This window comes from Martes martes (genome assembly GCF_963455335.1).
Source record: "Martes martes genome assembly, chromosome: 14".
NCBI lineage: Eukaryota > Metazoa > Chordata > Mammalia > Carnivora > Mustelidae > Martes > Martes martes.
Window position 1 is genome coordinate 5,956,647 of NC_137902.1, and position 27,326 is coordinate 5,983,972.

The window sequence follows — 27,326 nt, forward strand, 5'->3', positions numbered from 1 at the left end:
TATCTTTCATCAAAACCTTATAGTTTCACTGTACAGCTCTTTCACTTCCTTGATTAAATTTGTGGCCAAGTGTTTTTTTGTTTTTGATGAAATTGTAAATGAGATATTTCATTGTTAGTATATAGAAACATCACTGATTTATTTTATATTCTGCAACTTTATTGGATTCATTGATTAGTTCCCACAGTTTTTTGGTTGATTCTTTAGGATTTTCTATATGTAAGATCATATCATCTATAAATTTTACTTCTCCATTTCTGATTTGGATATTTTTTGTTTATTTGTCCTGCCTGCTTGCTCTAGCTGGGACTTCCAGTAGTACGTTGAATAAAAGTAGTGAGGCTGGGCACTATTGTTTTGTTCCTTAAGGGAAAAGCTTTCAGTCTTTCATCGAGTGTGATGCTAGCTGTGGGCTTGTATATGACCTTTATTATGTTGAGGGATGTTCTTCTATACCCAATTTATTGAGGGGTTTTAATCATGAAAAGATGTTATATTTTATCAGTTGTTTTTTTTTTCATCTATTGAGATAACCATGTGGTTTTTTATCTTTTTAGTAATGAGGTGCATCACATTTATTGATTTGAACATCCTTGCATTCCAGGGACAAACCCCACTTGGCCATGATGTATAATCCTTTTAATATGTTGTTGAATTCAGTTTGCTAATATTCTGTTGAAAATTTTTGTTTCTGTCTTCATCAGGGATTTTGGTCTACAGTTTTCTTTTCTTATAGTGCTCTTCTTTAGTATTTGGCTTTGGCTTTGGTATCAGGGTGATGTTGGTTTTGTAAAATGAGTTTGGAAGTGTACCTTCCTCTTCAATTTTTTTGGAAGAGATTGAAAACAATGGGTGTTCATTTTTCTTTAGATGTTTGGTAGAATTCGCCGGTGAAACCATCTGGTCCTAGGCTTTTCTGTGTTGGGAGATTCTTTTTTTGTTAGTGACTTAATCTCTTTTCTCATTATTGGTCTGTTCAGAATTTCTATCTCTTCCTGATTCAGTCTTGGTAGGTTGTACGTTTCTAGAAATGTATCTGTTTCTTCTAGGTAGTCTAATTTGCTGGCATATAATTGTTCATAGCAGTGTCTTAGGTTCCTGTGTATTTCTATAGTGTCCATTGTAATGTCGCCTCTTTCATCTCTGACTTTACTTATTTGAGGATTCTCTCTTTTTTTTTTTCTTAGTCTAGCTCAACTTTTGTCAGTTTTGTTTGTCTTTTGAAAACTAGTCTTAGTTTTGTTAATCTTTTCTATTGTTTATCTGGTCTCTATTTTATTTATTTCCATGTTGATTTTTGTTATCTCATTCCTTCTGTTGACTTTGGACTTAGTTTGTTCTTTTTCTAGTTCCTTGAGGTATAAAGTTCTTTCGTTTATTTTAGATCTATTTTCTTAGTATATGCATTTATCTCTATAAACTTCCCTCTCAGAACTGCTGCATTTTTAATGGGTCTTTATGACAGTTTTTGGCAGGAATAATGAAACATTTCCACATAATGGAATTATGTTCATGAAATAAATTTATGTTCATGAAATAAATGATACAATCATGTTGATTGGGTTCTTCCTAAGTAGATATTGACAGTTGCATGTTGTGTTTTTCACATGCAATGGAGACATTTTCTCTTTTACTTTACTACAAGGTATCCACAGGAGCATTCTTTATCAAGTGTTCTGACCTTTTTATTTCCTTTAATTTCTTTTTTCTGTCTGAAGCCTGATTTTGTTGTGTTCTAGTACTTTTGATATCATGGAAGAACAATAAGAAATAAACAATTATTTTTATGAGCATACAAAGAATGTTGCCTTTTTGTATATTGCTCTTGTACATAAGAGACTGAGATTTGTGTAAGTTTTCAATTGCTGTTTAGAGAAACATCTTAAAGATGTTTATAGGGGAAAAATGATCTTTCAGTAAGCACTGACAGCCAGAAGAGAGGCATAATGGGTATTTCTCAGGTTTTCTAATATGTTTGATTGATTTGAATTTTAGATTTAAAAATCTTTTAAATCCATGAAAATGTGAATCAGTAACAGTACCATGTTCTCATGAACAAAAATCCTCTAATATGGATCTCCATAACTACAATGTTTTTTTTTCCTTGATTGCTTGAAACTATGTTTATTCTCTACATAAGAGAGTAGATCCCATTTATATAGAAAAGATTTTTGAAATGTCTGTAGTGTTTGACTTTGTCTAATGTAGATGCTGAGCTATTAGCAAAGCCATTTTTCGTGTCAGTGGTAGTCATAAATAAGACACAAAAGCTTAACCAATTATTATTAGCAAAAAATTTTCCAAAATTAGAGACTAAAATTTTATTCAAATTAAGGTTAACAAGTTAAATTGGATGAGCGCATACAGATTCTTATTTAATGAATGAATAAAGATGCCAAAGACTTGATTGGCACATTGCTTGTATCCTAGTATCTCCAGGTTAAGTGCAGACCTTTTTTCCTTATTGGTCAAAAGCCTGGTGATGAAGGAATTCTGCAGCAACTGAATCCCACCCTCTGTTACAGTATAATCAAGCATGAAGTAACTCTTGCTTTTGATATTTTATTTCCTTCATTTTATCGTAGTTTTGTTTGTTCACAGCTTTGTATCTAGGTTCTCCCCAGGCTTCCTTCTCACATTCTTAAGCCAAAATGGTGTTTATTTTTGTTTTTTTGAATTACCAGTTGAAAAAAACCTATTCCTATCAGAGTCTCAAATCTTCATAGGAAATCTTGAAACACGGTCTGGAGTCAGACTGATCTTGGTCCCAATCCTATGTCTTCTATTTACTACGAATAAACTAGTGATCTCTTTGTTCCTTATTTGTCTCTTCTGTAAAATGGGTGGAATTATGAGACCTTATAGATCTTTTTAGGTAGTAAGTGAGAGTGTGCTTAGCATCCTTCATGACACATGGTAGGGGTTTGATGACTAGTGACCAATATCGTTATACAATTAATATGTTAATAATCAGCAATTACCATTGGTCCACACCTCACCAGCATCAGATCTTCAATCTTCTGATTTTTGCACTTTTTTTTTTTTGTATTTACAATCTGATGTTATTTTAAATTTTCCTCCCGGGTAATTCTACATTTTCTTGACAATCCGCCCTATCCTTTATAAAGGGCTTTCATCTCCCATAATGCAGTGGCAGCAACGTACAGATTTAAATGAATAGCAAATGCACTCAACCAAGCTCTCTCCTCTCTCTTCCCTCTTCCTCCCCCATCTTTCTCTCTCTCTCCCTCTGGCTTCCACGCTCTCCTCCCCCTCTCTCCTCACTTCCTACCTCCCTCTCTCTTTCCCTCCCTCTGTCTCCTTCTGTCCTACTCTCTCTCCCTCTCTCTGGCCCCCTGCCTCTCTCTCCACTCTCTCTGTTTAGCGTACCCCTGCTCCAAAAAAATGATACAATGACAGATTCCCTGTAGCATTATACAAGTAGGGTGGCTCTTTTCAAAATGAAAGGAGCCCTTTTCTAAAAGATTAGGAGCCACGACTGCAGATTTCTTTCTTTACTTTCTCCTCTCTGGGGGTTTGGTCTTAAATACTTGGAGGAAAGATTGTATGGTCCACTGATACACACGGAAGGGTCACTGACATTTAACCACGTAAACCTCCACACTTTAGGAGACAAGGAGAGATTTTGTTAAAAGCCCTTATGAATTACGATTTTATTCCAGTTTATTTTTATAAGGTCATTATTTTTAGGCCCAAAGGTGATGATTTTATTTTAGTTACACCATGGCTTCCTATGCAATAGAAACAAAAGAATCATATTACTCTGAAATAAAATAATATGGGATGTACTTAATTCAGCTATTTACTTATTCTGAACACCAGGTAGAATATGCCCCAGATCATGATTCAGAATTCTCCTCAGAATTGTGATGTCTCACCATTTCTGGTTTTATCTTCTTTTTCCCCTTCGTAGGCCTTAAATTTCATCCAGTGTCTTTATTTAAAATGACAGTAAACTCTACTTTATATCATATATAAGTGAATCCCCTACAAGGCCTCGTGATAATTAATCCCACGCTGACGGATAACAAAGCCAGAATTTTGAATCATGGCTTTGGGCAGAGAAAACTGTTTATCCTTCTCACTTGAGTTGTGAATCTTTGAAGCAAAGGGCAGGGGGGCCCACCGAGGCCTTGAATGCACATTAACTCATGATGCTCTTTCTGACGGGTCCCCGACAACATTCTTAGCTTTCCTGGGATTGTTCTGCAATTGCTGTGTGTGACATCAGTGAGTTACCCCAGTGCGTGGTCTGTTTTATTCACCACCCAGTTCCTTGACCCTAACCCTGGGGACCGCCATGAGCTGACTCCCTTGGAGAAGCTCTCTGTGGTGTGTGGGGTGGGGGTGGGGACGGCCATTTCTTTCCGCTGGGCTCGCACACAGGGAGTGTGGATTTCCACCCCCCAGCTTCGGGGAGAGACCCTCCAGGGCCCCATAGGTCAAAAGGAAGGGAATAGACTCTCTTGCCTAATTCTGGGGATTGAACGCCATCTGGGGTCCCTTACACGACGCCGCAGCCCCCAGGGCATTCCAGAATGGGAAGGGAGAGCCTTTCTTCTCCCTCCACCGCCAACATGCAGGGCAGCCAAGGGGCTGGGCCGGGTTTCCAGAATGCTGTGCGATGCGATGCCTCCTCTGGGCGGGCCGGAGGGGCGCGTTCTCCCGACAGCCCCCCCGCCGTCGCTTCGGTCCCTGTCACGCAAGCATCCCTTCCCTCTCCCTCCACTCAGCGAAATGAGTAGATTATGCCTCAGAACTCCTTGTCCTGTTCCTCAATTGTTTTTGATGAGAGAAAAAGTTTCAGGGCGTTTATAGGCAGTTTCCAAAGTAAATCCTGTACACAGAAAAAGGAAAACAGACTCGACGCTGTGTTCTTGGCACTGTTCACGGGCCGATTTAGGAACATGTGTTTAAAATAAAAACCCTTAGAAATCTCCTCTTGGTGTTCCAATGGTTTGCCTGTTTTGGTTTTTATTTTCTGAGCAATTGTTATTGTTACAATTAAACAATAATAATATTTTTTAACGTTGCCCTGCGAGCAGGCAGGCCAAGGCCAAGGCCAGTTGAAGTTCTAAGCACCTGGCTGTGTGGCCTCATGGCCTCCGGGCAAAACGGCCTCCCGGAGGCTGCCTTTGCTCCTCGCCGGTGTTCGTCCCCGGCCTGTGAACACGCTGTCTGCGAGCGCCGCCCGGTCTGCCCCGTGGGGCTCCCTGGGGAGTCGTCGGAAGCCGGGCCTCGTGTTTCTGACCGTTCCGGCGGGACTCCCGCCCCGAAGGGGGTCTCCAGCTCTCCCTGTGGCTCTGCCCGGTGCCCCCCTCGCCCATGTGTCTTGGGCAGAAATGCCCCCCCCGCCTGGGCCAGGCCCTCACGTCTGGGGCACTCGGTTGTGTCAAGCACAGCAAACAGGACAGGGTTTGCCTTGACCCCGACAGACCGCGAGTGCACGTGAAGCATCCGTTGCATTTTGTCCCCCATCGACTTCCTGCTCCCTGTCGGCGCATCAGAGGCTCGTCCCGGGCCCCCTTCCCACCCTGGAGGAGAAGACGGCCAGTTCCCCCGACGCGGCCTCCATGGCCTGTGGAGGTTCCAGGAGCCGAGAGAAAGGCCCGAAGCAGGACGAGAAGCCGACGCGGCGGGGGCAGCTCGGGCTCAGCGCGGCTGAGCTGAGTATTTCGGGGACGCGGCCTCCGAGGCCCCCCCCGGGCCGAGAGCAGCCTGGCAGGCGGGGTCCCCATCCCCACGCATGAGGCGCGGCCGGGGAAGTGAGGACTGCCTTCCTCCTTCCAGAAATGTGTTCTCTTCCTCTGCTAGCTCCGGGAGGGACCGTAAGAATCCACACAGAGAGTGAGCCGTGCTCCGGGGACCAGGCAGCCAGCCTCGGGGTTGAATGGGCAGGACGGTTGGCAGAGCCGCGCCCGCGCCCCGCCGCCTCCCCGGGCAGAGGCCCAGCCGCGAGCAGGGAGGCGGGGAGCGCCCGAGTCGAAGCTCTCTCTTCTCTCCTTGCACATCGTAAGCTGTGAGGAGACTCGAAGATCATGTAAATACAGTGTTCCTCGTCCAGATGTCCCCCTAGATTAGCACCCTGTGGAACTGTACAGTGCAGACACCCCACAGCACCTCGGCCAGGTGATCAGCCTGGAGGGACAGACAGACAGCACGTGTCTCTCCCCGGGACACCCTGAGAGAGACATGGCGTCAGGTGGGAGGTGGCTGCTTTGAGAATGGACCACTTCATTGAATCACAAGGAAATAGCAGACAAAGGCCACATGAGGAGAATTTTATTAAATATCATAAAAGTAAAAGAAAAGCAGTAGAAATGTTCTAAATTCAAGGAGGCCGAGGGTGATGAGTACAGGGTCAAGGGCAAAGGGAGACCAAAGATGTCCTGAAATCAGATGGGGTGGATGGTTGACAACGCTGTGAATAGACTAAAACTGCCATTCTGAGTGGTTAGATCGTACGGATGTGAATTATTTCTCAGAATTGCTAGTAAAAAGTAAAAAGAGGTAAAGGGACATGACCACCCAGAGCGACGTCTGGTCCTAGACCAGATCTTGTCCTGGGTGGTGGTTGGGGGTGGGGTGGGGGGCAGGACTAATGCCGCAAAAGAACATTGCTGAGTCCATGGACGACGTGAGGATATGAACCCAAGAGCGGGTGAGCGTGTCCCCGCATCGGTGTCACTCCTCACGTGGGGGAGCCGCACCACGATCCGCGCGGGACCGTGTCCGCTTGTAGGAAATACACCACAGTGTGCATAGGGGTGAAGGGCCGTGACGTGTGACACTTGCTCTCACTTGGTTTAGAAAAAAATGGGGGGGGGGTAGTGGGGAGGGAGATAGTGAGCCCCGGCCAGCCCATGTCGGCACAAAGGATAAAGCAAACGGAATACAACCTAACGAGGGACTGATGCTGCTTTTTTCAATGTACCTTCCTAGCCCAGTTCCCCCGAGGGGCTGAATCCCGGACCTGAGGTGGGTCCGCCCCCTTCACCCCCAACCCCGTGTGTTCAGGACCAGAGTCAGAAATTCCCCTGGTGTCTGGGCCCCGGACCGAGATGGCCATGTTCCTCAGGAATGTTCTCCAAACAGCCCAGGAGACTCACCTGGCACCATGATTTTTCATACTTTTATTCCTCCATGAACTGCAAAGCCTTTTACTCTGAAACCTTTTAAATGTATTCAGGAGAAGAGAAAATAGTATAATATGAATGCTCCCACATCATGGTACTTCTGGGAGTTCCTCCCTGCAGGGGAGCTGGGGCAGTGGCTGGAGGCAGTTTGGGTTGTCACAGCTGGGGATGGTTACTGTCCTGTGGAGGCCAGAGACAGCCTCTGCCAGAGTTCCCCAGTGCCACCTGTCAGCAGAGCCGAGCTTGAGAGACCTGCCCACACTGCCATGACCCAGGGTCAATCGGTGTAAACACGTGGCCGCACCTGTTTCTTCTATCAGGGCCCCTCGCTTCTCAGAGGTCATTTTAAACCAACACCAGATACCATGTCATTTCGCCCCTCAACACGTCAGTATGTGTTTCTGAAATAATGTGGAATTTTCTTATGAGACCACAGTGCCACTGTCACACCCAGCAAAATGAATAATAAGTCCCCAGGGCTGGTACAGATAACAGCTGATTCAGATTCACAGGTCTTGGGGCCAAACAGAGACCCCCCAGGGAGCCGAGGTGGGATTGATTCCCTCTGGAAACACCCACACTTATGGGGGAAAGTCAAGAGCACTGATTGACATTTTACACATTTCCTAGTTTGATACATTTCTGCAGCCTTCTGACATACAGGAGGATACATCACTGTTTTCTGACCCCGAGAAACGTTGATTAATTCAATCAGCTTGTAGGTGATTATAGTATTTTTTTCCTGTGAAACTATTTAGGAAAGATTACTGAAGCAGATCGCCATAAATTACATTTTTTAATCATTAAGTTGTGCCTTCCTCCTCCTCAATATATTCTGCTGTTTCTTTCCCCAGACACATGGAAAGATTTCAGCTTTTAATGAAGAACTCCTTTCTGGAGCATGTTTTTAGAATATGAGTTTAGTAGCACATATGATGTAATCCCAATCCCCAGCTTTGCGTGCAAGATTGTTGTGTAAAAACGAAACCATAAATCCCATGTGAATTCTAGCTGCCGGGTTCTTTACAGGAAGTATTCTTCTCTGTTCCTTTTTTTAAAGAAACCACAGTATTGTCATCTGAGAAACAGATCCGTGACTGGGCAGCCAGAAATGTTGGAAGTATGTTTGTCTTTTCTCTGCCCAAAGTCTGTCCAGAGAAGTGAAGTAATGGTCTGGGTCGGGTGCCCTGTGCCCAGGATATCTTGGACACTCAGTGGTTACAGAAGGTACGTCCAGGAGAGAAGCGCTGTGTTAGCTGAGCACCGTGTGTGTTGTCATGGCTCTGATGCCAACAGCCTTTTAAAAGAGCACCAAGCCGGTCATTCACTGGGAAGGCTGATGGCTTATGAGCTCCAAACTTTTCATAAGTGTAGTGGGTCCCGGCTTCGATCGGATACGAGCCAGCTCAGCACCCCCGTCGTGGTTTTTAACCAGTTGTACAGTTTGAGTCTGGGATGCTCGTTAAAGGCCTCTATTAGTCATGACCTAGGGTGCTAGTTTGCCATGTACGGTGTTAGCTAATGAAATCAACAAGGTAGTTCCTGTCACCCTCTGGTAAGAATGATGGCAGGAACCAATATTCCCAGCCATGTTCTGACTCAACCACTTAAGTGCTCGTGGAAAATTAGCTGTTAGAATTAGCCAATCTCTTCATAAACCTGGAGGCTGGAGTTGAATAGGAATTAAGGCAACCATGGAAAGTGCTCCTTTACCCCTGGAGAGCCCACGTGGAGGAGGCAAGTAGTTCAGAGGCCCAGCCGTGGGAATATTGATCGGTGTGGCCTCTATCCTGGAGAGAAATCCATCGCTGGCCCATTGTCACTGGGGTCTGCTCTTTGGGTCTTCCCTGGGGGTTCTCGAAGGCATTCGGTCAAAATGCAAAACGCTTCCAGATATTTAAAAAAAAAAAAATGCTAATCAGGTAAGTTTTGAGGGAGTAGCTCCTGGGAATCAGAAGTCTTCACCTTGGGTATTACAAGGACTTCTTATTGTGGTTGCTTTTAAAAAGAAAAAAAAGTGGGGGAGAACAGAATACTTCCTACGAAGAACACAGCAACCAGAGTTCAGATGGGGCTTATGGTTTCATTTTACAGTTTCACATTTTACAGCCCTTCACTGCCCCAGAGATCCGTTCTTTTCAACCGGATCTCTCGCAGACATCGGTGCCTGTTGGTGCTGGCAGAAACCTGTGACTTTTTTGGGATCTCTGTGACTCAGCCTCGGGGACGTGAGCAGGCAACGGCAGCGGGCCGTCCCGGGAACGCGGGTGTGCTTTCCCTGACCGTGGCTCTGAGCACGCGGCTTCTCAGCCAGTAGGCCCTTTTTTTTAAAAAAAAAAAAAAAAAAGGAGCAAGACCTTCATTTCAGAACCACAGCCTGGTGCTCCGCAAGACAGTCTGAGGAGTTCAGTGGCTGGTGGAGAGAATTCGAGAAAGCTAGGGGTCTTTTTCCCCCTGCCATAGGTCACTCCTGGCATCTCTCTCTTGGCACTGAGGCGATGGAAATTTGCAAAGCAGAACTGTCTTTGAGTAAGCAGAAAGGAACAAATTTGATCTAACACACATTCTCTGAGCTTGGTTCAATGTAGGTCAGTTTTTAAGAGAGCCCAGCTGGCCAATCTGTGAGTCCGCCTGGGAGCTGGCTGGCCGGCTTCCTCTGGGGCCAAGAAAATCCCCTCTTTCGCCTCAGAGCACCAATTAATAAAAGTTCCTCACCGAGCAGTGTGGGTGAGGAAAACGGGCTGAGCGGCCTCCAGCTTTCTGTGGAAGAGCTTACCCGGTCATCAGCCCTGCGGCGTGGCCGGACTGCCCGCCTGGGGCTCCGTGGAAGGTGCCCGGTCCCACCAGCAGCCGCCTCAGACACCCGCTGGGGTGGGGAAGCTCCTTGCGTACCAGAGTCATTTCGTTTTCCACTTAAAGCTCTATGTCCGTGGATGAAGAGGTGTTTTGATTTGGTGGTTCCAAATCTGGCTCGCCTTTTTTTTTTGAATACTAAAAATTGAGAAACTGATCTTTGAAGATTAAAAAGAAAATTTATTTTCAACTTATTCGCTCCACAGTATGAACAAAAGGCCAGATCTGTTCAAGGTGATGGAACCTTTAAGTATCCTTGATCTGTCAGGTTTCGTGTGGTTTTGGTGGTGGTAGGTTTTGTTTTGGGGGGGTAGGAAGAAACGCCTCCCACCCTAAATAACCAGCAAATCAGTAATGACTGTATTGTCTATGAACGCCTTTGATGTATTTTTCTCATTCTTGATTATTAGGTTCCTTCAAAAAATGTTTATTGAGAGGCACCTGGGTGGCTTAGTCGGTTAAGCGTCTGCCTTCGGCTCGGGTCATGATCCCAGGGTTCTGGGATCAGGGCCCGAATCGGCCTCCCTGCTCAGCAAAGAGCCTGCTTTTCCCTCTCCTCACTGCTCATGTTCTCTTGCCATCGCATTCTTTCTCAGATAAATAAATAAAATCTTTTTAAAAATGTTTATTGGACGGGGCGCCTGGGTGGCTCAGTGGGTTGAAGCCTCTGCCTTCGGCTCAGGTCATAATCCCAGGGTCCCGCATCGGGCTCTCTGCTCTGCGGGGAGCCTGCTTCCTCCTCTCTCTCTGCCTGCCTCTCTGCCTACCTGTGATCTCTGTCTGTCAAATAAATAAATAAAATCTTTAAAAAAATTTAAAAAATTTAAAAAATGTTTATTGGATACCTGTTAGGTTGTAGGCCCTAGTCTAAGGCTGAAGACACAGAGGGAATCAGAGAGTTGGGCCACCGTCCTAATGAAGGAGGCATAAGGTCAAACAAGTCACAGAGCCAATTAGCAGTGAAGGGCAGTGAGCATTATGGGAACAGGGCAGGTCCCTGCAAGAGGGGCAACGAGAAGAACCAGATGTGGGAAGGGGCAGGCAGAGAAGGCTGCTCCAGAAAATGTCATTTAGGGTGAGGGTTACTGTGAGCTGGCCAAGCAGGGAAAGAGGAAAGAATGTTCCGGAGCAAGATAAGAAGGGCGGAGCCCTTGAAAAACCAAAGGAAGGTCCCAGAGCGTTAGTGAGGTGAGCTGGGCCTGTGGACAGGGAGGCGGGGCCCGGCCACGTTCCAGGACTTTTACTGCCCTCCAGGCTCTGTCAGAAGGGAGTGTAGGGTTTTAAGTGGAAGAATGGTATGATCCGATTTTTGTTTTAAAAATTTGACTCTGGCTGTTGTGTGGAAAAGGGATGGGGGTGGAACAAGAGTGGAAACAGGAGTGTGGTGTAGAAGCTGTCGCAGAAGATTGGGCCAGGGAAGATGGTGCCTTGGATCTGGGAGTGGGGGGTGCGTGGGACAGAAGCTGGTGAGTTTATGAATCCTAATAATTGTTCCCATTTATCGAGCACATAATCTAGGCCAGGCATGTGTGTAAGCATTTAGCATATATTATCTTTGCAAGAACCTTATGAAGTAGGTCCTATTATCCCCATCTTAGATGAGGAAACTGTAATACAACAAAAGTCAAATGTTACCCCCAAGGTCACAAAGAAGAAAGAAGTGGAACCAGGTTTGCCCTCAACCACTGTTACCACACTGTGGTCAGCGATGTATTTTGAGGGTAGATTTGTCTCCTGATCTGAATTTGTATTACTCAACAATATACTAGCCAAAGCATCCTGCAAATATTGACTGGAAGCCTTTCGGGAGCCAGGAACTAGGCAGGAGACAGGGCCTCCAAAGTCAATAAGGAGGACCCACCCCAACCCTTGTAGCACTTGGAGTCACTTCCCTTGGCTTTCATCTCCTTGCACACCGTATTTGGTTGTCCCATTGGGTCCTGCCTCCCTTAAAATCATCCACCAAGAATTTTGTTGGGCTGGAGGAGATGGAAGCATGTGTGTTTTTCCATGTGCAGGTGATGGCCAAAGGCTGAGTATAAGGTGTGACAGCATCTAGCAACCTCACTCTATTTCTACTCGATCCCCCTGTGACCTTGGACACACTTCTCAACACCTCTGAGCCTCAGTTTCTACATTTATGAAATGGTCACAGTAAAGATTTAAAGAGCCAGTTAGAACATGTCCTGCCCCATCATAGACCGTGTGGATGCTCAGGGAGTTGCAGCCATAAATACCACTGGCATTATAGGGCACGATGGGCAATTTGAACATGAGTCAAGGCTGACTTTACTTCAGGTGTCAAACCTCCTCGACTGTTTTCAGATAATATCTAGCACCAACAAAAAAATATAAATGGGCTTCATTCTTCATTCACTTACCTTACGGAGCTTTTCACCTTTCTCTATGGAACAGTGACAACCTTTTCTAGGCCAGTACACATAAAACAGCTTCCCACAGGGAATTATTCTTCAGACTAGAGGTGAACAGAACCCTGATTCATACTCCCCCCAGTTGCTCCTTTTCATCTCGAATCTATATCAGTAAATGGGAATAGACCCAAACTACAATTCCTTTTTTGGAATTGTAGTTTGGGTCTACTGAACAAACTAACTACAAACTAACAAAACAAACTATAATTGTTTTCAGAGTCAGGAATTGGCATATTAAATGGAGTGTCCCTCGAAAGAAAGATGACCAGTAAAGGCAAATGTAAGCATAGCAATATGATTTGGGGCTCTGAAGTCAGACGGTCTGCCCAGTTCCAGCTGGGCAACCCTAGAACAAGTCACTGAACCTCTATGTGATCCTAGTTTCCTCATCTCAAAACAGGAATCAGCCCACTAGGATTGTTGTAAAAATTAAATAATGCATATAAAGTGCTTTTGCTTAGTAGGAGTTCAAACGAATGTTAGCCACTACTTCTGCTATCACGACCAACTTATTTTTCAAAAGAAGAAAAAATTTTAAAACTTAAAAAAAAAAAAAAAACTAGCTCTTTTACCTGTGTTGACAGAAATGTTTGAACAGCTAACTTGGAAAATCTAAGCTAACTTAGAAAATCTAAGCTAACTTAGAAAATCTATTCTTACAATCTTATCTGGAAAAAGTGGCTAGGGGGCTTTATTTACCTTCAGAATGGATGGTTTGCTGGGTTTCCAACTTTTCCTGTTTAACAGCCTTATTTTTCTTTAAAAAAAAAAAAAAAAAGGTAGTTAAACTGGGGACACCCAAGTGGCTCAGTGGGTTAAGTGTCTGCCTTTGGCTTGGGTTGTGATCTCAGGGTCCTGGGATCGAACCCCGAATCCAGCTCTCTGCTCAGAGGGGAGCCTCTTTCTCCCTCTCCCTCAGCCTGTGCTCTGCCTATTTGTACTCCTTCCTCTGTGTCAAATGAATAAATAAAATCTTTTTTAAAATATGTTAATTAAACTTGATAAATCTCATGCTATGAAGACGGTCCTATCCCATCAAGAACCACCCAGAGCCGTTTATAAGCCCACATTCAAAATACATTGAGGAGCGCCTGAGCCGCTCAGCCGAGCAAGCATCCAAATCTTGACTTCGTCTCAGGTCATGATCTCGGGGTCCTGGGATCGAGCCCCATGTCAGGCTCCACGCTCAGCAAGGAGTCTGCTTGAGATTCTCTCTCTCCCTCTCCCTTTGCCCTTCCCCTCCCCCACTTGCTCTCTCTCTCTCTAAAATTAGTAAATAAATCTCTATTTTTTAAAAGATTCTTATTTATGTATTTGACAGTCAGAGATCACAAGTAGGCAGAGAGGCAGGCAGGTGGGGGGAGGGGAAGCAGGCTCCCTGCTGAGCAGAGAGCCCCATGCAGGGCTCGATCCCAGGACCCTGGGATTGTGACCTGAGCCAAAGGCAAAGACTTAACCCACTGAGCCACCCAGGCGCCCCATAAATAAGTCTTAAAGAAACAAAGACCCACTGCAACCACAGGTAGCCAAGAAATTGGGGAGAAGAGTAGCCTGACGACTCTTCAGGCCCAAGTAGAATGAAGCCGGGGAGCAGCAGCGGCTGGAACCCTTCATCTTTCCCCTGCCCTTACGTCTCACCTGGAAGCTATGCCTCCCCGCCACCCTGACACACGTCTCTGCCGAGTCTACAGCCGTCCCTGGTGGCTCATGTAACCCGTTCACTCTGTGCGTGGATGGGGTCATCTGAAGAGCCCCAAGGGATGGGAATCACATACCTCAGAGTAAATGCCCCATGATTTGACCCAAAAGTCTGTGGATTTGTGACAAAATGGAAGCAGTATATTAAGGATTATTTTGCAGGGAACTTAATTGTCCCCTACAGTTTCCAAAATGCTGTCTCAACAGTTTTATTTATTATAGTTAGTGAAACTAAATGAGAAAGAGCTGGGGAAAGGGAATTTTTTTTTTATTCTGGGGGGGAAAAGTTGCTTAATCATTCTGAGTATTTTTGCAAATAGAGAATAACAAAAGAACATCCGATGTAAGTGCTTCATTGTTCTTACAGTTGTACAGCTAGAAATAGTTAGGATCCCAAATACCAAAATTATAACCCAAAATAATTTGAATTTTGTAGCTAAATTGAATGGAGTGCTATGAGAAACAGCATAAGCCCCATTTTGTAGGGTGGAAACAATTATTTCAGGAGAAGATACAATATGATTTGCTGCTGCTTATTTTTCAAACCTTAAGAATCGTGTGCTGAGATTTCTTCCTGGCAAAGCAGGGTTGACCATGGTTAGGATGAGGTGGACTTTGGAGCCAAAGAGAACCAAGTTCAGTCTCCACCGGCTTGGCTGTGTGGCTTTGGACAAGTCCCTTAACCTCTCTGTGTGTTTCCATCTTCCTTGCTGGGCAAATGGTAACAGCCCCTACACTACAGTGTCTCTGCCAACATAAAGTCCTTGATGAGCGAACATCAGCAGGGAGATGGCACTGCTGGTGAAGACAACAAGTCGTAAATGGTCATGATGATGGCGCTTTTCTTCCTTTCACTCCCCAAAACAAGAACCAAGAGCATCATTCGTTTGCCAGGATGACTTTTCCTACAAGGAAAACAAAAAGCCTAAGTATTTGCAAGGACGAGGCTCTGAAGGACGTTCAAGCAGAGCTGAGACATAGAAGACGGCAGGTCTTGGATTCTTTTTCTTGGCTTTCATTTTCCATCTCTTACTTCATACCTCAGTGCACTGTCTTTATCGAGAATTATTCAGTCGTCTGATCTCTCCACCAAAGAGTCCACAAGAGCCAAGGCTATGAGCATGGGGAGTCCCGTGACTCCAGCCGCCATGGGGTTTTCGCTGAAAACTAGGAGTTCTTTCCGAGTCTGAAACATCCAGTCTGGGCACATATCGGTTTTCCTCTTGATCTTTTCTATTTACTTAGCTCTGGTTGAGGAATAGATCATTTTCAATAAAGGATATTCATTTTAGTAACTGGGAAGACCCTGATCATGGTTTTTAATTATGGTTTTTATTACGTGTTATATCCTGTTGAAGCTCCAGATGGTTTATCCCTCATAAGAACACATTCAGAGCTGTATTTTCAAATTCTTGTAAAGAAAACCATTACCCAAATTTATATATGAATCATTTGGTAATTTGCAGAATAATAACTTGTAGCGAAGTAAATCTTCAGCAAAAAATCGGTTTGGGTGCTGTGAATACCAAACAGGTTTGCTAGAGAGACCGCAAGTGCGTGTGCGATTTAACTGCAGAATGTCCGTGGTGCCTGCAAGTGCAGCCCACACACGAGCTGTCTTGTGATGCTTTCGCATGAATATGCTGCGCACCATAATTAAACCCTTAAACCATATGTATAGTCTTCAAAGAAATAATAGAAAAAAGTTGACATGTCACCAACGAGTTTTTCATGTTCTAAATAACTGATGCCGATCTCTTAGATTCTCTTCCCTCATTTAAGCGGTCCTGAAATTGAAATTGGTGACAAGTTGTCAGGGTTGGTCCTGATGACGTGACGGCATTTAGACTTCTTGAAATAACAAGGGAGTGAATGTGACTGTCCCTCACCCCAGACCCCCTCCAAGATCAGTGACCACAATTTAGAGCCATTTTTCTTTTCTTTTTAATTGATCCAATTAGTCTAAACACATTCTGTCCAAATGGGTGCTTCTCTGTTCTAATGATTCTATGTTTGCCATCATTTATTTATTAAGTACTTCTGGTGTGCTAGGCATTATGCTAGCTTAGGGATGTAGTTTCTGCCCTTTAGCTCAACCCAAAGTGGGAGAAGACAAGTCACCGAGAAACAAAGCTGAGCAAGGAAAGGCCCATAACAGAGTCCTGGCAGAACACTGGAGAGATGTTACTGGAGGGAGGACGGAGAAAGTGATCCCAGAAATAAAAATAAGCAGGTATTTCTTACTGCTCTCTTATGCTTTGGGGAATAAAATATGCCCTTTTGATGATTCAAACTACAGAACTAAATTATATAATAGTAAATTTAGAGTGGAATCATTTCAATCCTAACTTAAAAAGGCAAAAGGCAATTTGGGGGTAATTTTTAAAATTTCAATATACAAATCATTTCAGAAAGGTAAGACATTTTATAAGAACACTGTATCACAGTGTTCTAATGTAAATCATAAGTGATCATTTCTAGCCAGATATACCCAAAGACTTTGAACTCAGAAAATAGAGTGCTCAACTGGAAAAGACAAGATTGTACCTGTTCTCCTATAAATAGAGCATGTGCTGTCTGGGTGTTTCCATCTCTATCTTCACTCCCAACCACTTCCTAAATCTTAGACTCAGGAAGTCAGCTGCTTGGTGGACGTACACGACCATGACTGCCAGGTACCTGACATTCGACATGGCCAAGACAGACCTCACTGTCTCCTTTCCCTCCTGTATGAACTATCCATCTCACTTGTCCACTCAAGCTCCTAATTCTGTGCCCTTGTCTGAATTTCCCATCCTGAAGTCTCATATCTTGGTCTGGTCATTTGTTTGATCAGCTCACACTAGCTTCCTGCTGCCTTTCTTTCTTTCTTTCTTTCTTTTTTTTTTCCCCCCATGCCAAGTGTGTGGGGCTTGAACTCCCAACTCTGAGACCAAGACCTGAGCTGAAATCAAGAATCGAATGCTTGACTGACTGAGCCCCCAGGCGCCCTGTTGCTTTCCCAATGTTATCTACATGGCTGTCAGAGTGACCTTTTTCTCCAAAGCTTGTGTCTGCTCAGATCACAGCCACTTTTAATGGCTCCCCGTTGCACGGAATAAACTCAGCAATACTTGCAACTTGTAGGATTAGTCCCCGGCCTGCCCCTCTGAGCACGTGTGTCTCCCTACTACAAACTCTACACCCTAACCCCTGCAACTCCACAGAGCTGCTCCCTGTGCCCATCCCCCACTAGCACGCTCCTCCTGTGCTCTCTGTGCCTTTGAAAATGTGGTTACCCGTATCTCGACTATTCTCTTCCTCATTCCTCTCCATTTCCCAGGTCACTATCCTCTCTCTGCTTGATTTCCTCTTCCCCATCTTTCATGAGGTACCACCTCCCTCAGGCTGGCTTCTGGGTTGGAAGGCTTTCCTTGAACCCCCCCAGTGCTTTGGGCGTATCTCCATCACGGAGCTCTCATCACTCTCTGGGTCTGTCCTTCACCAGATGGTGAGTTTGAGGGAGGTCTCATTCCCGACGTCCAGCACAGTACATGTTAAATGTGAATATTGAGGTATCACTTATAATAGCAAAATATATGGAAAATACCAAAATCAACTCCCAGCATTTTATTTTCTGGTGTAGAGAGGAACAGAATTCCATGTTAGATCAGTTCATCTAACAACCAGAGAAAAGGACCGTTCTCATGAAATTATGCATTCACCTTCTGTTTTCATTTGCTGACACAGAGCATGCATCTAATTGGATTTTCTCCTTGGGGAAATCTAAGGAGATTGGGCCCATTGCTATTGCATTTCCAATATGGCCATTGTCCTACTGCCTCTCTGTTTTCTCAAGGGGCCTTTGACTTCTAGCCCTTTTAAATTAGACACACATCTTAGGAAGCCTCGAGTGAGCACATTCTCAGTTTCAGCTATGGTTCCTCAGCAAGTCATGGTCCCTAAGAAAGACATGAAACACGGAACACCTGAGTTGGGTAGGGGTAGCCCTAGGCAAAAAGACTATGCCTGCAGCCCCCTCCTGAAATCCGGTCGTTCACCGTCCGTCCCGTCGTCCGTCTCTTTTTCCCCTTGACACGCACTTACCCAGCGCTCAGCCCAGCACCTGCAGCCAACCCTCAGTACACCGTCTGCAGGGCGGCCTGTGAAGACAGTGCCCCACAGTGGTTAAGAGCGCAGGTTCACACCAAAAGCAGGTGTGCTCCTGGGTGGGTCACTTAAACTCCCAGTGTCTCAGTTTCCTTGTTTAAATTGGAGTAAAAATGGGATCTAAACCACAGAGCCAGATATGAGGCACTATGAGGATTCAGTGAGGTGCCTATAAAGGGCTTGGCACAGGGCCTGGACTGGGGGACATAGACGAGTAAGGAAACCAGAGGCGTTCTATGATGTGGGGAGTGGTGGGGATGGAGGCCACTTCCAGGAAGATGATCAGGAAAGGACCCTCTGCAAAGACATTGAACTAATACCCGAAAGATGAAAAGGAGCCAGCCCCACGAAAAATCACGTGGAGGATGGTCCAGGCACAGGGCAGGACAAATACAAAGGCCCTAAGTGGGATAGGGTGTGAAATGTTCTAGAACATGCCAGGAGGCAGCATTGCCTGGGGTGGACTGAGTCACAAGCAGTCACGGCGTGTTGGGGGGGTAAGGCTGTGAGCACTTGGGAGAGCACGGAAGCCATGGGGAATTCATCCCAAGTACAGTGGGAAGGCATTTCTGGCTTTAAGCAGGGGAGTGCATGACCCCAAAGTGGGACCTGGACCGGCCCATCACTGCCCTCAGCTCCTCGCAGCCTGAGGGAAACGTGAGGTGGACGGTCTGGCGATGAGAGGAGGTCAGCACAGAGAGTGGGTTGGGTCCTATTGTGCAGCGTGTAGCCAAGGGACACCCAGTTCCTGGAGCCCCCTGTGGAATCACAGACCCATGGCTTGAGCGTTGCAGAGGGGCCACAGAGGCCATGCCAGCTGGCTGCCCTCCATCTCCAGTCCCAGTCCCTTGCGGGAAACTGAGGCATGAGCCGGTCCAGCCCCTCTGAGCTCAGGGTGCCGGCCATGCCCGTGGAGCCTGAGCGTCTATTCTGTGTGCCGCCCTCCCTTTGAGAAGGTTAACACCCACAGTGCTGTCCCTGCGCCTGCGCTCCAGGCCATTTCTTTCCCAGATTCTATGAGAAAAACTCAGAAAGGAGTGTCATCCGTGTCCTAGCTTCAGCGGACATGCTCAGGCATGACTCAGCAGTCAGCCTCTCCGTCTTTCAACAAAGGGAACTGCAGCGACGCAGTTCAGAGCTCAGAGTACGACTGAGGTGGTATTTCGGTTTAAGTGACATCAGGACAACAAGGAAATGCAGTAGCATTTTTTAAAATTCTTTATTTAAATTCAATTTAGTTAACATGGTATTAGTTTCAGAAATACAATTTAATGACTCATCAGTTGCATATAACACCCAGGGCTCATTCTATCACGTGCCCTCCTTCATGCCCGTCCCCCAGTTACCCCATCCCCCACCCACCTCCCCTCCAGCATCCCGCAGTTTGTTCCCTGGAATTCAGCACCTCTTGTGGTTTGCCACCCTCGTTTCATCTTACTTTATTTTTCCTTCCCTTCCTCTATGTTCCTCTGTTTTGTTTCTTAAATTCCACATATGAGTGAAATCATATGGTATTTGTCTTTCTCTGACTGGCTTATCTCCCTTAGCATAATACCCTCTAGTTCCATCCACATCGTTGCAAATGGCAAGATTTCATCCTTTTTGATGGCTGAGTAATATTCTGTGGTATATGTACACCTCATCTTCTTTGTCCATTTGTCTGCCGATGGACATCTGGGCTCTCTCCACAGTTTGGCTATTGTGGGCATTGCTGCTGTAATCACTGGGGTACAGGTGCCCGTTTGAATCGCTACATTTGTATCCTTTGGATAAATACCTAGTAGTGCAATGAAGCAGTAGGTTTTTAAAGGCAGAAGTTGTTCATGGGCCTTTGTATTAGTGTAAAGAGTCATGTTTTAAAACTTTACAATTAATCTTTCTGCTGGTATACCCCCAAATCCCTCTTGTCCCCAAGACTGTTTCATAGACTGTTGTCTATGAAAAGCTCATCTTCTCCAATTCCTGGCCTTCCTGGCAGATTTTCCATGTCTCTCATACATGAAGTATGTCTTCTCCTTGGACATCCATTCAAACCAGCTTTCAGTTAGAAAGCCTTAAAATGGTATCTTTTGGGACTATAAATCATGTCTCTGTAAATTTCTGTGTGTGTTACTCCTCTTAGCATTAGGTTCATTCAAAATAGGGATCTAGTACTGTCAAGAGTGGAATTACTAAAATACTACCCAATGTAAGCAGAATAATAAAATTATGAGCAAACAGTAAATAATGTAAGTAATAATAATATAACTTGAATTATATTACGTTTTTCTTTTTCTCCTCTCTCTGTGACTTGGAGCCAACCAAGCCCCTCCTTCACCAGGAGCACTAGGCTGTTACAGGCCCTGCCTGAGGCCGGCCGGCCGTAGCTCCTGGCTCCTCCTCACTCACCCCTGTGCTCTAAGCATCTTCCCTCTGACTCCCGAGGCTTTGCTCTGCCTCCTCTCCATCCGCATTTCTCCAGCTCGTCCCTTTAGATAACCCTCTCCCCTCAAGCCCCTGCCTCTTGATTTCACACCCCATCTCTCTGCTTCCCTTCAGAACTATCCTCTGGATTGACCTTTTCTGTCCCCATCCCCTTGGCCTCCCCTACAGCTCTCCTGGTCTAGGTCACCAGCCTCGCCCACCTCCCCCACCTGCCGCTGCCCATCCCAGCAGGGCTGCAGTCTCCCTGGCAGTGAGCCTGTCCAGAGGGTCCTCTGACAGCTCACAGGAGGGATACTGAGAGGATGAGGACTTGAGACCAAAAGCCGCAGGGAAGTTGACCTCACCCAGCATGATCTGTGCAGAGTAGGGGTGGGTGTGGGGGGACGTACAGAAGGATCCACGTACCTTTGTCAGTGAGTGTGAGGGATCGTCTGTTTTGTGTTTTAGGCACACGCTTCTCCAACATTCACTGGTGAGTAGAGCACAAGTCAGACCACTATATGGGCTTAACTGATGTAAGCCAGGCCTATCCTAAATAGATCAAAATTCACGTAGAACAGGGAGATTGCTTTCAGTTCCGGGCGTGGCTGTAAGAGAAACTGGGGAGACGGACTGTGAGGAAGTGTCCCTAATCTGCTGTGTCCACAGCTCCCGACTTCTGTCTCTTCCCTGTTTGTCTCTTCCCCGTTTGCTCTGGTTGCAAAACCCAACTCAAGCCAGCTGAACCCAAGGACAGGGCTTTACCGGGGAAGGGGAGAGGCGGAGTGGGTCCCCCGCACACCTGGAAAAGCCTTCCCCTTTCTCCCCTTTGCCAGAGCCGAGTGATGGCTTGGTCCCCTGGGGAGAGTCCTCAGAAAGCAGGGGACCCGGCTGAGGGAAGCCCAGTGAGCTTAGTTCTGGAGTTTGGCGAACAAGGAGGCGAGACTACTCCCCAGGGACCCCAGCTCCTGGCATGCTGTAGGGAAGGTTCCCGAATGGCCCGCTTGGATCCCAGGTTTATCTCTGGACTGGAAGTGGAGCGACTCCCAGCACAACCAGTGGGGCGAAGTGCATTTTCTGAAGGCTGGGGGGCAGGGAGACAGCCGCCCCCCCCCCCCCGGCGGGCACCGCACCTCCTGCAAAGTCCAGTACACATGATAGTTCTCAATCCTCATCGCCCCGGCAGGTACCACCCAGGCTCCATGAACACGGTCCCCTCCTTCCCCGTCTCGCACCAGCCCGGCTCCCCAGATTTCAGACCGTAGGTCTCCTGGCCTTGCCGTCCCCCACCTGGAACTCCCTTCTCCTCCCACCCCTCCTTTGTCTGGCCGGCCGCTGCTCCAGCGTCAGGCTTCCTGGGCAAAGCCTCCTTCGGCAACACCCCCCTGCCATGTTCCGTTCACCCGGTGAGACTGCCTACCTCTGCGGCAGCCCTCCCCACGCTGGGTGGTGTCTCCTCTGTCACCCCACCAGGCCACCGTGTCCTTATTTACCGATGTACCCTCGCAGCTAGTACAGCACCTCGCACATAGTAGGCGTACAGGAACTATTTGTCATAGTTCTGTTGAAAAAGAATAAAATAGCACATATTACAAAAGAGATCGCTGTATAATTGAAAACCTAAAGAAACTCAGGCTTTACTCTCATCGATGAAGATCTAGTAGACCACATACAATTTCAGTTAGGATAAAGAGGGCTTTTTCTCCGCCTTCCATTTATCTTAAAAATTCAATATTTCATTGTGTCCGAAATCATTTTTCCTCAGCCTCTGTAGCAGCGCTTTGAACATTTCATTGTGGTTCTGAACTCTTCTTCTCTTCTTTGACATGTTCCCATCGATAGCTGTTTCTCTCACCTCAGGAGGCTTCAGCAGGCGCAATATTGTGGACCCAGAATTATTTTCCCAACAGGTGGTGCCGCCATTGATTCTAGACGGGAGAGCCTGCTGACTGTCAGGCAGGTTAAGTCCCCCAGCCTGGAAGCCTGCACGTGTGATTTGCAGAAGAGTGTGTGTTCCGTGCACGGTCCCGCTGCGTGTGCACATGTGTGCTTGTGTTCCTGGGGGTAGACATGCCTGGGAGTGTTTGGGAGGAATGAGGTAAGAGAGGGAGGGAGGGCTCCCCGGGGAATGTGGACGCTGTTGTTCCGAGCACACATCTGGATCCCCCTTGTCTGGGTCTCCTGACTCCTTCCTGGATAGGTGAAGGTCCTTTGGGAGCCGCATTGTGAAATAAGGATGGGCCAGATGCTGGCCGCCCTGCGGCCTAGAAACTCACAGGCAACATACCAGTACGATGCTACACTCATCTTTTCCTGTTGTTTTTATTTTTCCACAGAGGTCTCATTGCTAGCAGTTTCACAGAAACTCATTATCTGCAAGATGGCACTGACATCTCCCTCAGTCGAAATCACACGGTAAGTCCAGCTAGTAGACCCCCGTGATCTTGTGCGATCCAATCTGGGCTTGCACTTCGCGGCTCTTTTCTCCTAGCAAAGTCACATGCCCGGATTCTTCACTTAGATCCCACCAAGAGCTTGTGTGCCACTCAGGGTTTGGGCATTGTGTCCTAGCTCCAGGAAACCTTGGCCTTGGCCAGCTTTGTGCCAGGACAGGCCTATGAGGTGTTGCTGACCTTGAAACCACCTTCTACTCACCAGGGGATGCTCAGTTCGGCAAACCCTTTCTAGAAAACCTAGCTTAAGTTCAAGGTGGCTTGAAAAGCCGAAGTTCGAGGTAGCCTGGGCTGAACTTAGCTGTGTTACACTTTAAGTGTCTTCAAAAAATTCAAAGGAAAATTGATTCTAGTGAACCTATAAATGTATCCTACTTGTTAGAAATGTAAGCTACCTATTATAAGTGTATCTACCATAAGTAAAGGTATAAGCCATTTATTTATATAAACGATAAATCCTCCATAAACAATATGGTTCTAACTATAATATAACTTTTATCACCTTTTAGCTTTCCTGGTATTTGAAGTTTTATGTGTAACTGAGACAAGAGGCTACTTCTATCTGATCCTTTAACAAGTGCTTCCTGGGTACCCTCTGTGCTCACTCAGCCTGTGTGTGTGAGTATAGGGATTTGAAGAGAGTTGCAGCCTTCTGAGGACTAGGAAAATTACTTTTAAAAAGATCTGGATATTTGTTTTAAAAAGAATTAGCTTAGAGGAAGGCTTTACATTTGCATTGAATTGTTGTCAAGCAGCCCCGAGTAGCGGCAGGGATCTCTCCCTTCTGTGAACGATGCCAAGGCTTGTTTTCTTTATCACGTGTTTGGCACGAGGCAAGTACAAATTGATACCTTCAGACTCATAGCAATTTGGTGGAATGACCTGATACTGACCTTCCAGCCTAGAGAAAGCACATTGAAGTCCTGGATAAAATATAACCATCTATGAACTTTTGTCGAAACCTGGTCAAGCTTAAAAGAGAATCCAAGAAATCCCTGGAGGCAGGAACAAGGAGGGGACATGAGCTCGGAGCAGTAGGTTGGTGAGTTGGGCTCATACCTCAAAGGGCGACCTGTGCTTGGAATCTGGGGCAAGAGAAGTCGGGGCACCTACAGCTGAGAGTCCCACAGAAACTGGGCCCCAGAGAGCTGCTTCCTCTGTGAAAAAGGGAAAAAGAAAAACTCTAGTCCAGAGAAGGGACAACAAAGAGAATTGTCTCAGGGTATCCTGGATTGAAGAAAACGCCCATAAAAAATAGAGAAATTGAAACCCCAGCTAGCCTTGTAAGTATGTGTTTGTGGTGCAGTGGACTAGTGTCTCAATTCTAATACCTGTATGGAAATGTAATTCCCAGTCAATATATCGATCTCAAAAATATAATGAAACCAGTCAGGCTACGATTGGTCCCACATTAGCAATCTGGGGTCCCCTGGGCTGAAGCCACCTGAAATAATTCTGCAGAGATATTTCTACAGCTCAGATCACGAGACCCCAAAAACAAAGAACAACGACGAGTCCCAAATCAAAATTACAAAACACACAGTGAGAAAAGCCCCTGTAAGTGAGCATTGGTGAACAAGAGTAACAAGAGAATTGGCACCTCTGAGATTGCAGGATAATAGAGAAATAGAGAAAATTGTAAGTATTTTAAAGACAACAGAATAGGCCTAATAGAAATTCTGGAGTGAAGGTGCACCTGGGTAGCTCAGGCAGTGGAGTGTCCGACTCTTGATTTTGGCTCAGGCTGTGATCTCAGGGACGTGAGATTAAGCCCTGCCTCCAGCTCTACACCCAGCTCGGAGTCTGCTCAAGATTCCCTCTCCCTCTGCCCCTCCCCCTACTCATGCACTCTCTCTCTGAAGTAAATAAATCAATAAAGTCTATTTTTTTAAAAAAAGAAACTCCAGAGTGAAGATACAGAAAGAAAGAAACATGGGAAAAAAGCAGCAGTGTTTAAACAGAGTGTGATGAGGGTGTCCTGGAATTGAAGAAAGACATGCGTCCCAAGCAGGAAGAAGAAAAATAAATTCCCTCCAGGAAGGCTTGTGCTGAAACTGCACACCAGCAAGGATGAAACCGTAAAACCACCCGAGAGAAAAGAGACATTTGTGCAAAATGACAGTCGAACCAACAACAGACTTGTCAGCAACTACAAAATTAAAATTCCAGAAAGCTGACGGAAAATCACAAAAACAATAATAAGATGCACTCGCACACAAAGATAAGAGAATTTACTGCTCTTAAATTCTAACGAAGCATCTATCAAAGGCTTTTGCAGGAAGAAAGAAATGGAACACAAGGGGCCAGGGTAGGACATCAGAGGCCATAGTAAGCTGGATAATTGCATGTGAGTAGATCTAAGCAAGCTATTTAGGATAAAAATTGCAAGAATAGTGACTAAATTTGGATGTTTTAAGACAAGATGAGCAAATAGATTTAAAACAGTATAAGAATTTGTATTGTACTCGAGAATAATACAGACCCATGTTTACTTTAGATTTTGATAAATAACTTGCAGATTTAAGTATGACCCTTAAAAGAATGGAAAAGCAGAATGTTTAATCCCAAATAATCAATGCTGAACAAAAATAGTGTATCAGCTCAGTAGAGGGCAGGAAAGAAGCAAAAGGATTTGAAAAGCAGAGTAAATATAAAACACAAAATAAGTACATAAAAATGAGCAAACATATTAATCTAATTATATGTAAATAGAATGAATCTGTTTGTTAAAGTAAAAACAGATTATCTGCTTAGAACTTAAAATCCAGCCACATAATTTTTACAAGATTCACACTCAAAATACAAAATGGTCGTGAAAGGAATAGAAAATAAATAGTAGACAAATATTAACCTAAAGAAAGCTGCTGTTGTAGCATTAATATCTGATGGGCTAAATCCTAAGGCAAAAAAAAAAAAAAGGCGTTATTATGGATAAAGGTGTTGATTACTTAATGATAAAAGGAACAATTCCAAAGAATGGTAAAATAACTGAATAACTGTGAACCTATGTGTACCAATAAAATAGCCTCAAAACCTGTGAAGCAGTAATCAAAAGAATTACAGTAAACTGACATATCCATAACCAGAGAGGGAGAGTTAACCATACCTCTCTCAGAAAGGAAGATTTTGAAGGATGGGCTTAAATTAATGAAAAGGAAGACCCCCCCCCCCCAAATTGAGAGAATCAAGCCAAAAGATGGTTCTTTGAAAATATTAATAAAATGAATAAAACACAAATCTAATCAAGAAGAAAGAAGAATTCCCAAACAGTGGTATTAAGAACACCAAGACGGGCATAACTATTGCCATACAGAGATTTTTGAGAATCACAGGAATGCTATCAACATTACTAACCATTTTCTTAAAAATGTAAATTCTTAATGCTGTTCAAGGTGAAACAAAAATGTAAATATAACTATATAAAGAAAATAAATAAAAAATAATGTTTTTTAAATCCACCCTCCCCAAATAAACATCAGACCCAAATATTTTATCGGGTAACTTGCCAAACCTATAAAGGAAAAATAGTCCCTTTAAACTTTTTTAAAAAAATTTTAAGGGAGAAGAGAGGAACTACAAAAGTCAGAAAAAGAGCATGCACAACACGAATATTATATTATGAACATAGTTGCAAAAATCCTAAATAAAATATTTACAGATCCTATCCAGCACATATTTTGAAAACTACTTTGTGACCAAATGGTACTCATCTGAGGAATGCAAAGATAGTTTGACATCTATGTATCTGGTAATGTAATTTAATGTATTACTATATCTAGATGAAAAGTATTATTAAAACTGATATTATTTCTTCAGATATAATCCATAATATAACCATAACTCTTATGGGTGGGGAATATTTCTTATATCTATTTTCCATTCCCATAGAGCCTCATGCAGCACCTTGCACAGACCAGACTTTCCAAAACATTCATGCAGTCACTGCAGCATCTTGGTTGATGCCCCTCAGAATCCATTCATCCATTTACCCATTCACTCACTTATTAACCACCTTCTGTGTGCTGACAGTTAGGCTCTGGGGATGTAGGTTGACTAAAACATATTTTTCAGCATATATATTCTACTCACAGAGCAGAGTGTTTTAAAAACTTGGAAATACTTATGTGTTAATAAAATTGCTACCATAGGAGGTGTGTACAAAATACCATTGGGACATTATC

At 45.0% G+C, this 27,326-nt stretch overlaps 1 protein-coding gene across 1 annotated transcript in view; it reads left to right on the forward strand.

Annotated features, from left to right (window-relative positions):
* ADAM12 (ADAM metallopeptidase domain 12) overlaps nt 1–27,326 on the forward strand; it is a gene marked incomplete at its 3' end in the record, with an annotated part of 325,053 nt that overhangs the window by 182,056 nt on the left and 115,671 nt on the right. Inside the window, 1 exon segment of the mRNA XM_080822952.1 lies at nt 23,029–23,107. Within this exon segment, the coding sequence (XP_080679078.1) occupies nt 23,029–23,107 (79 nt within the window).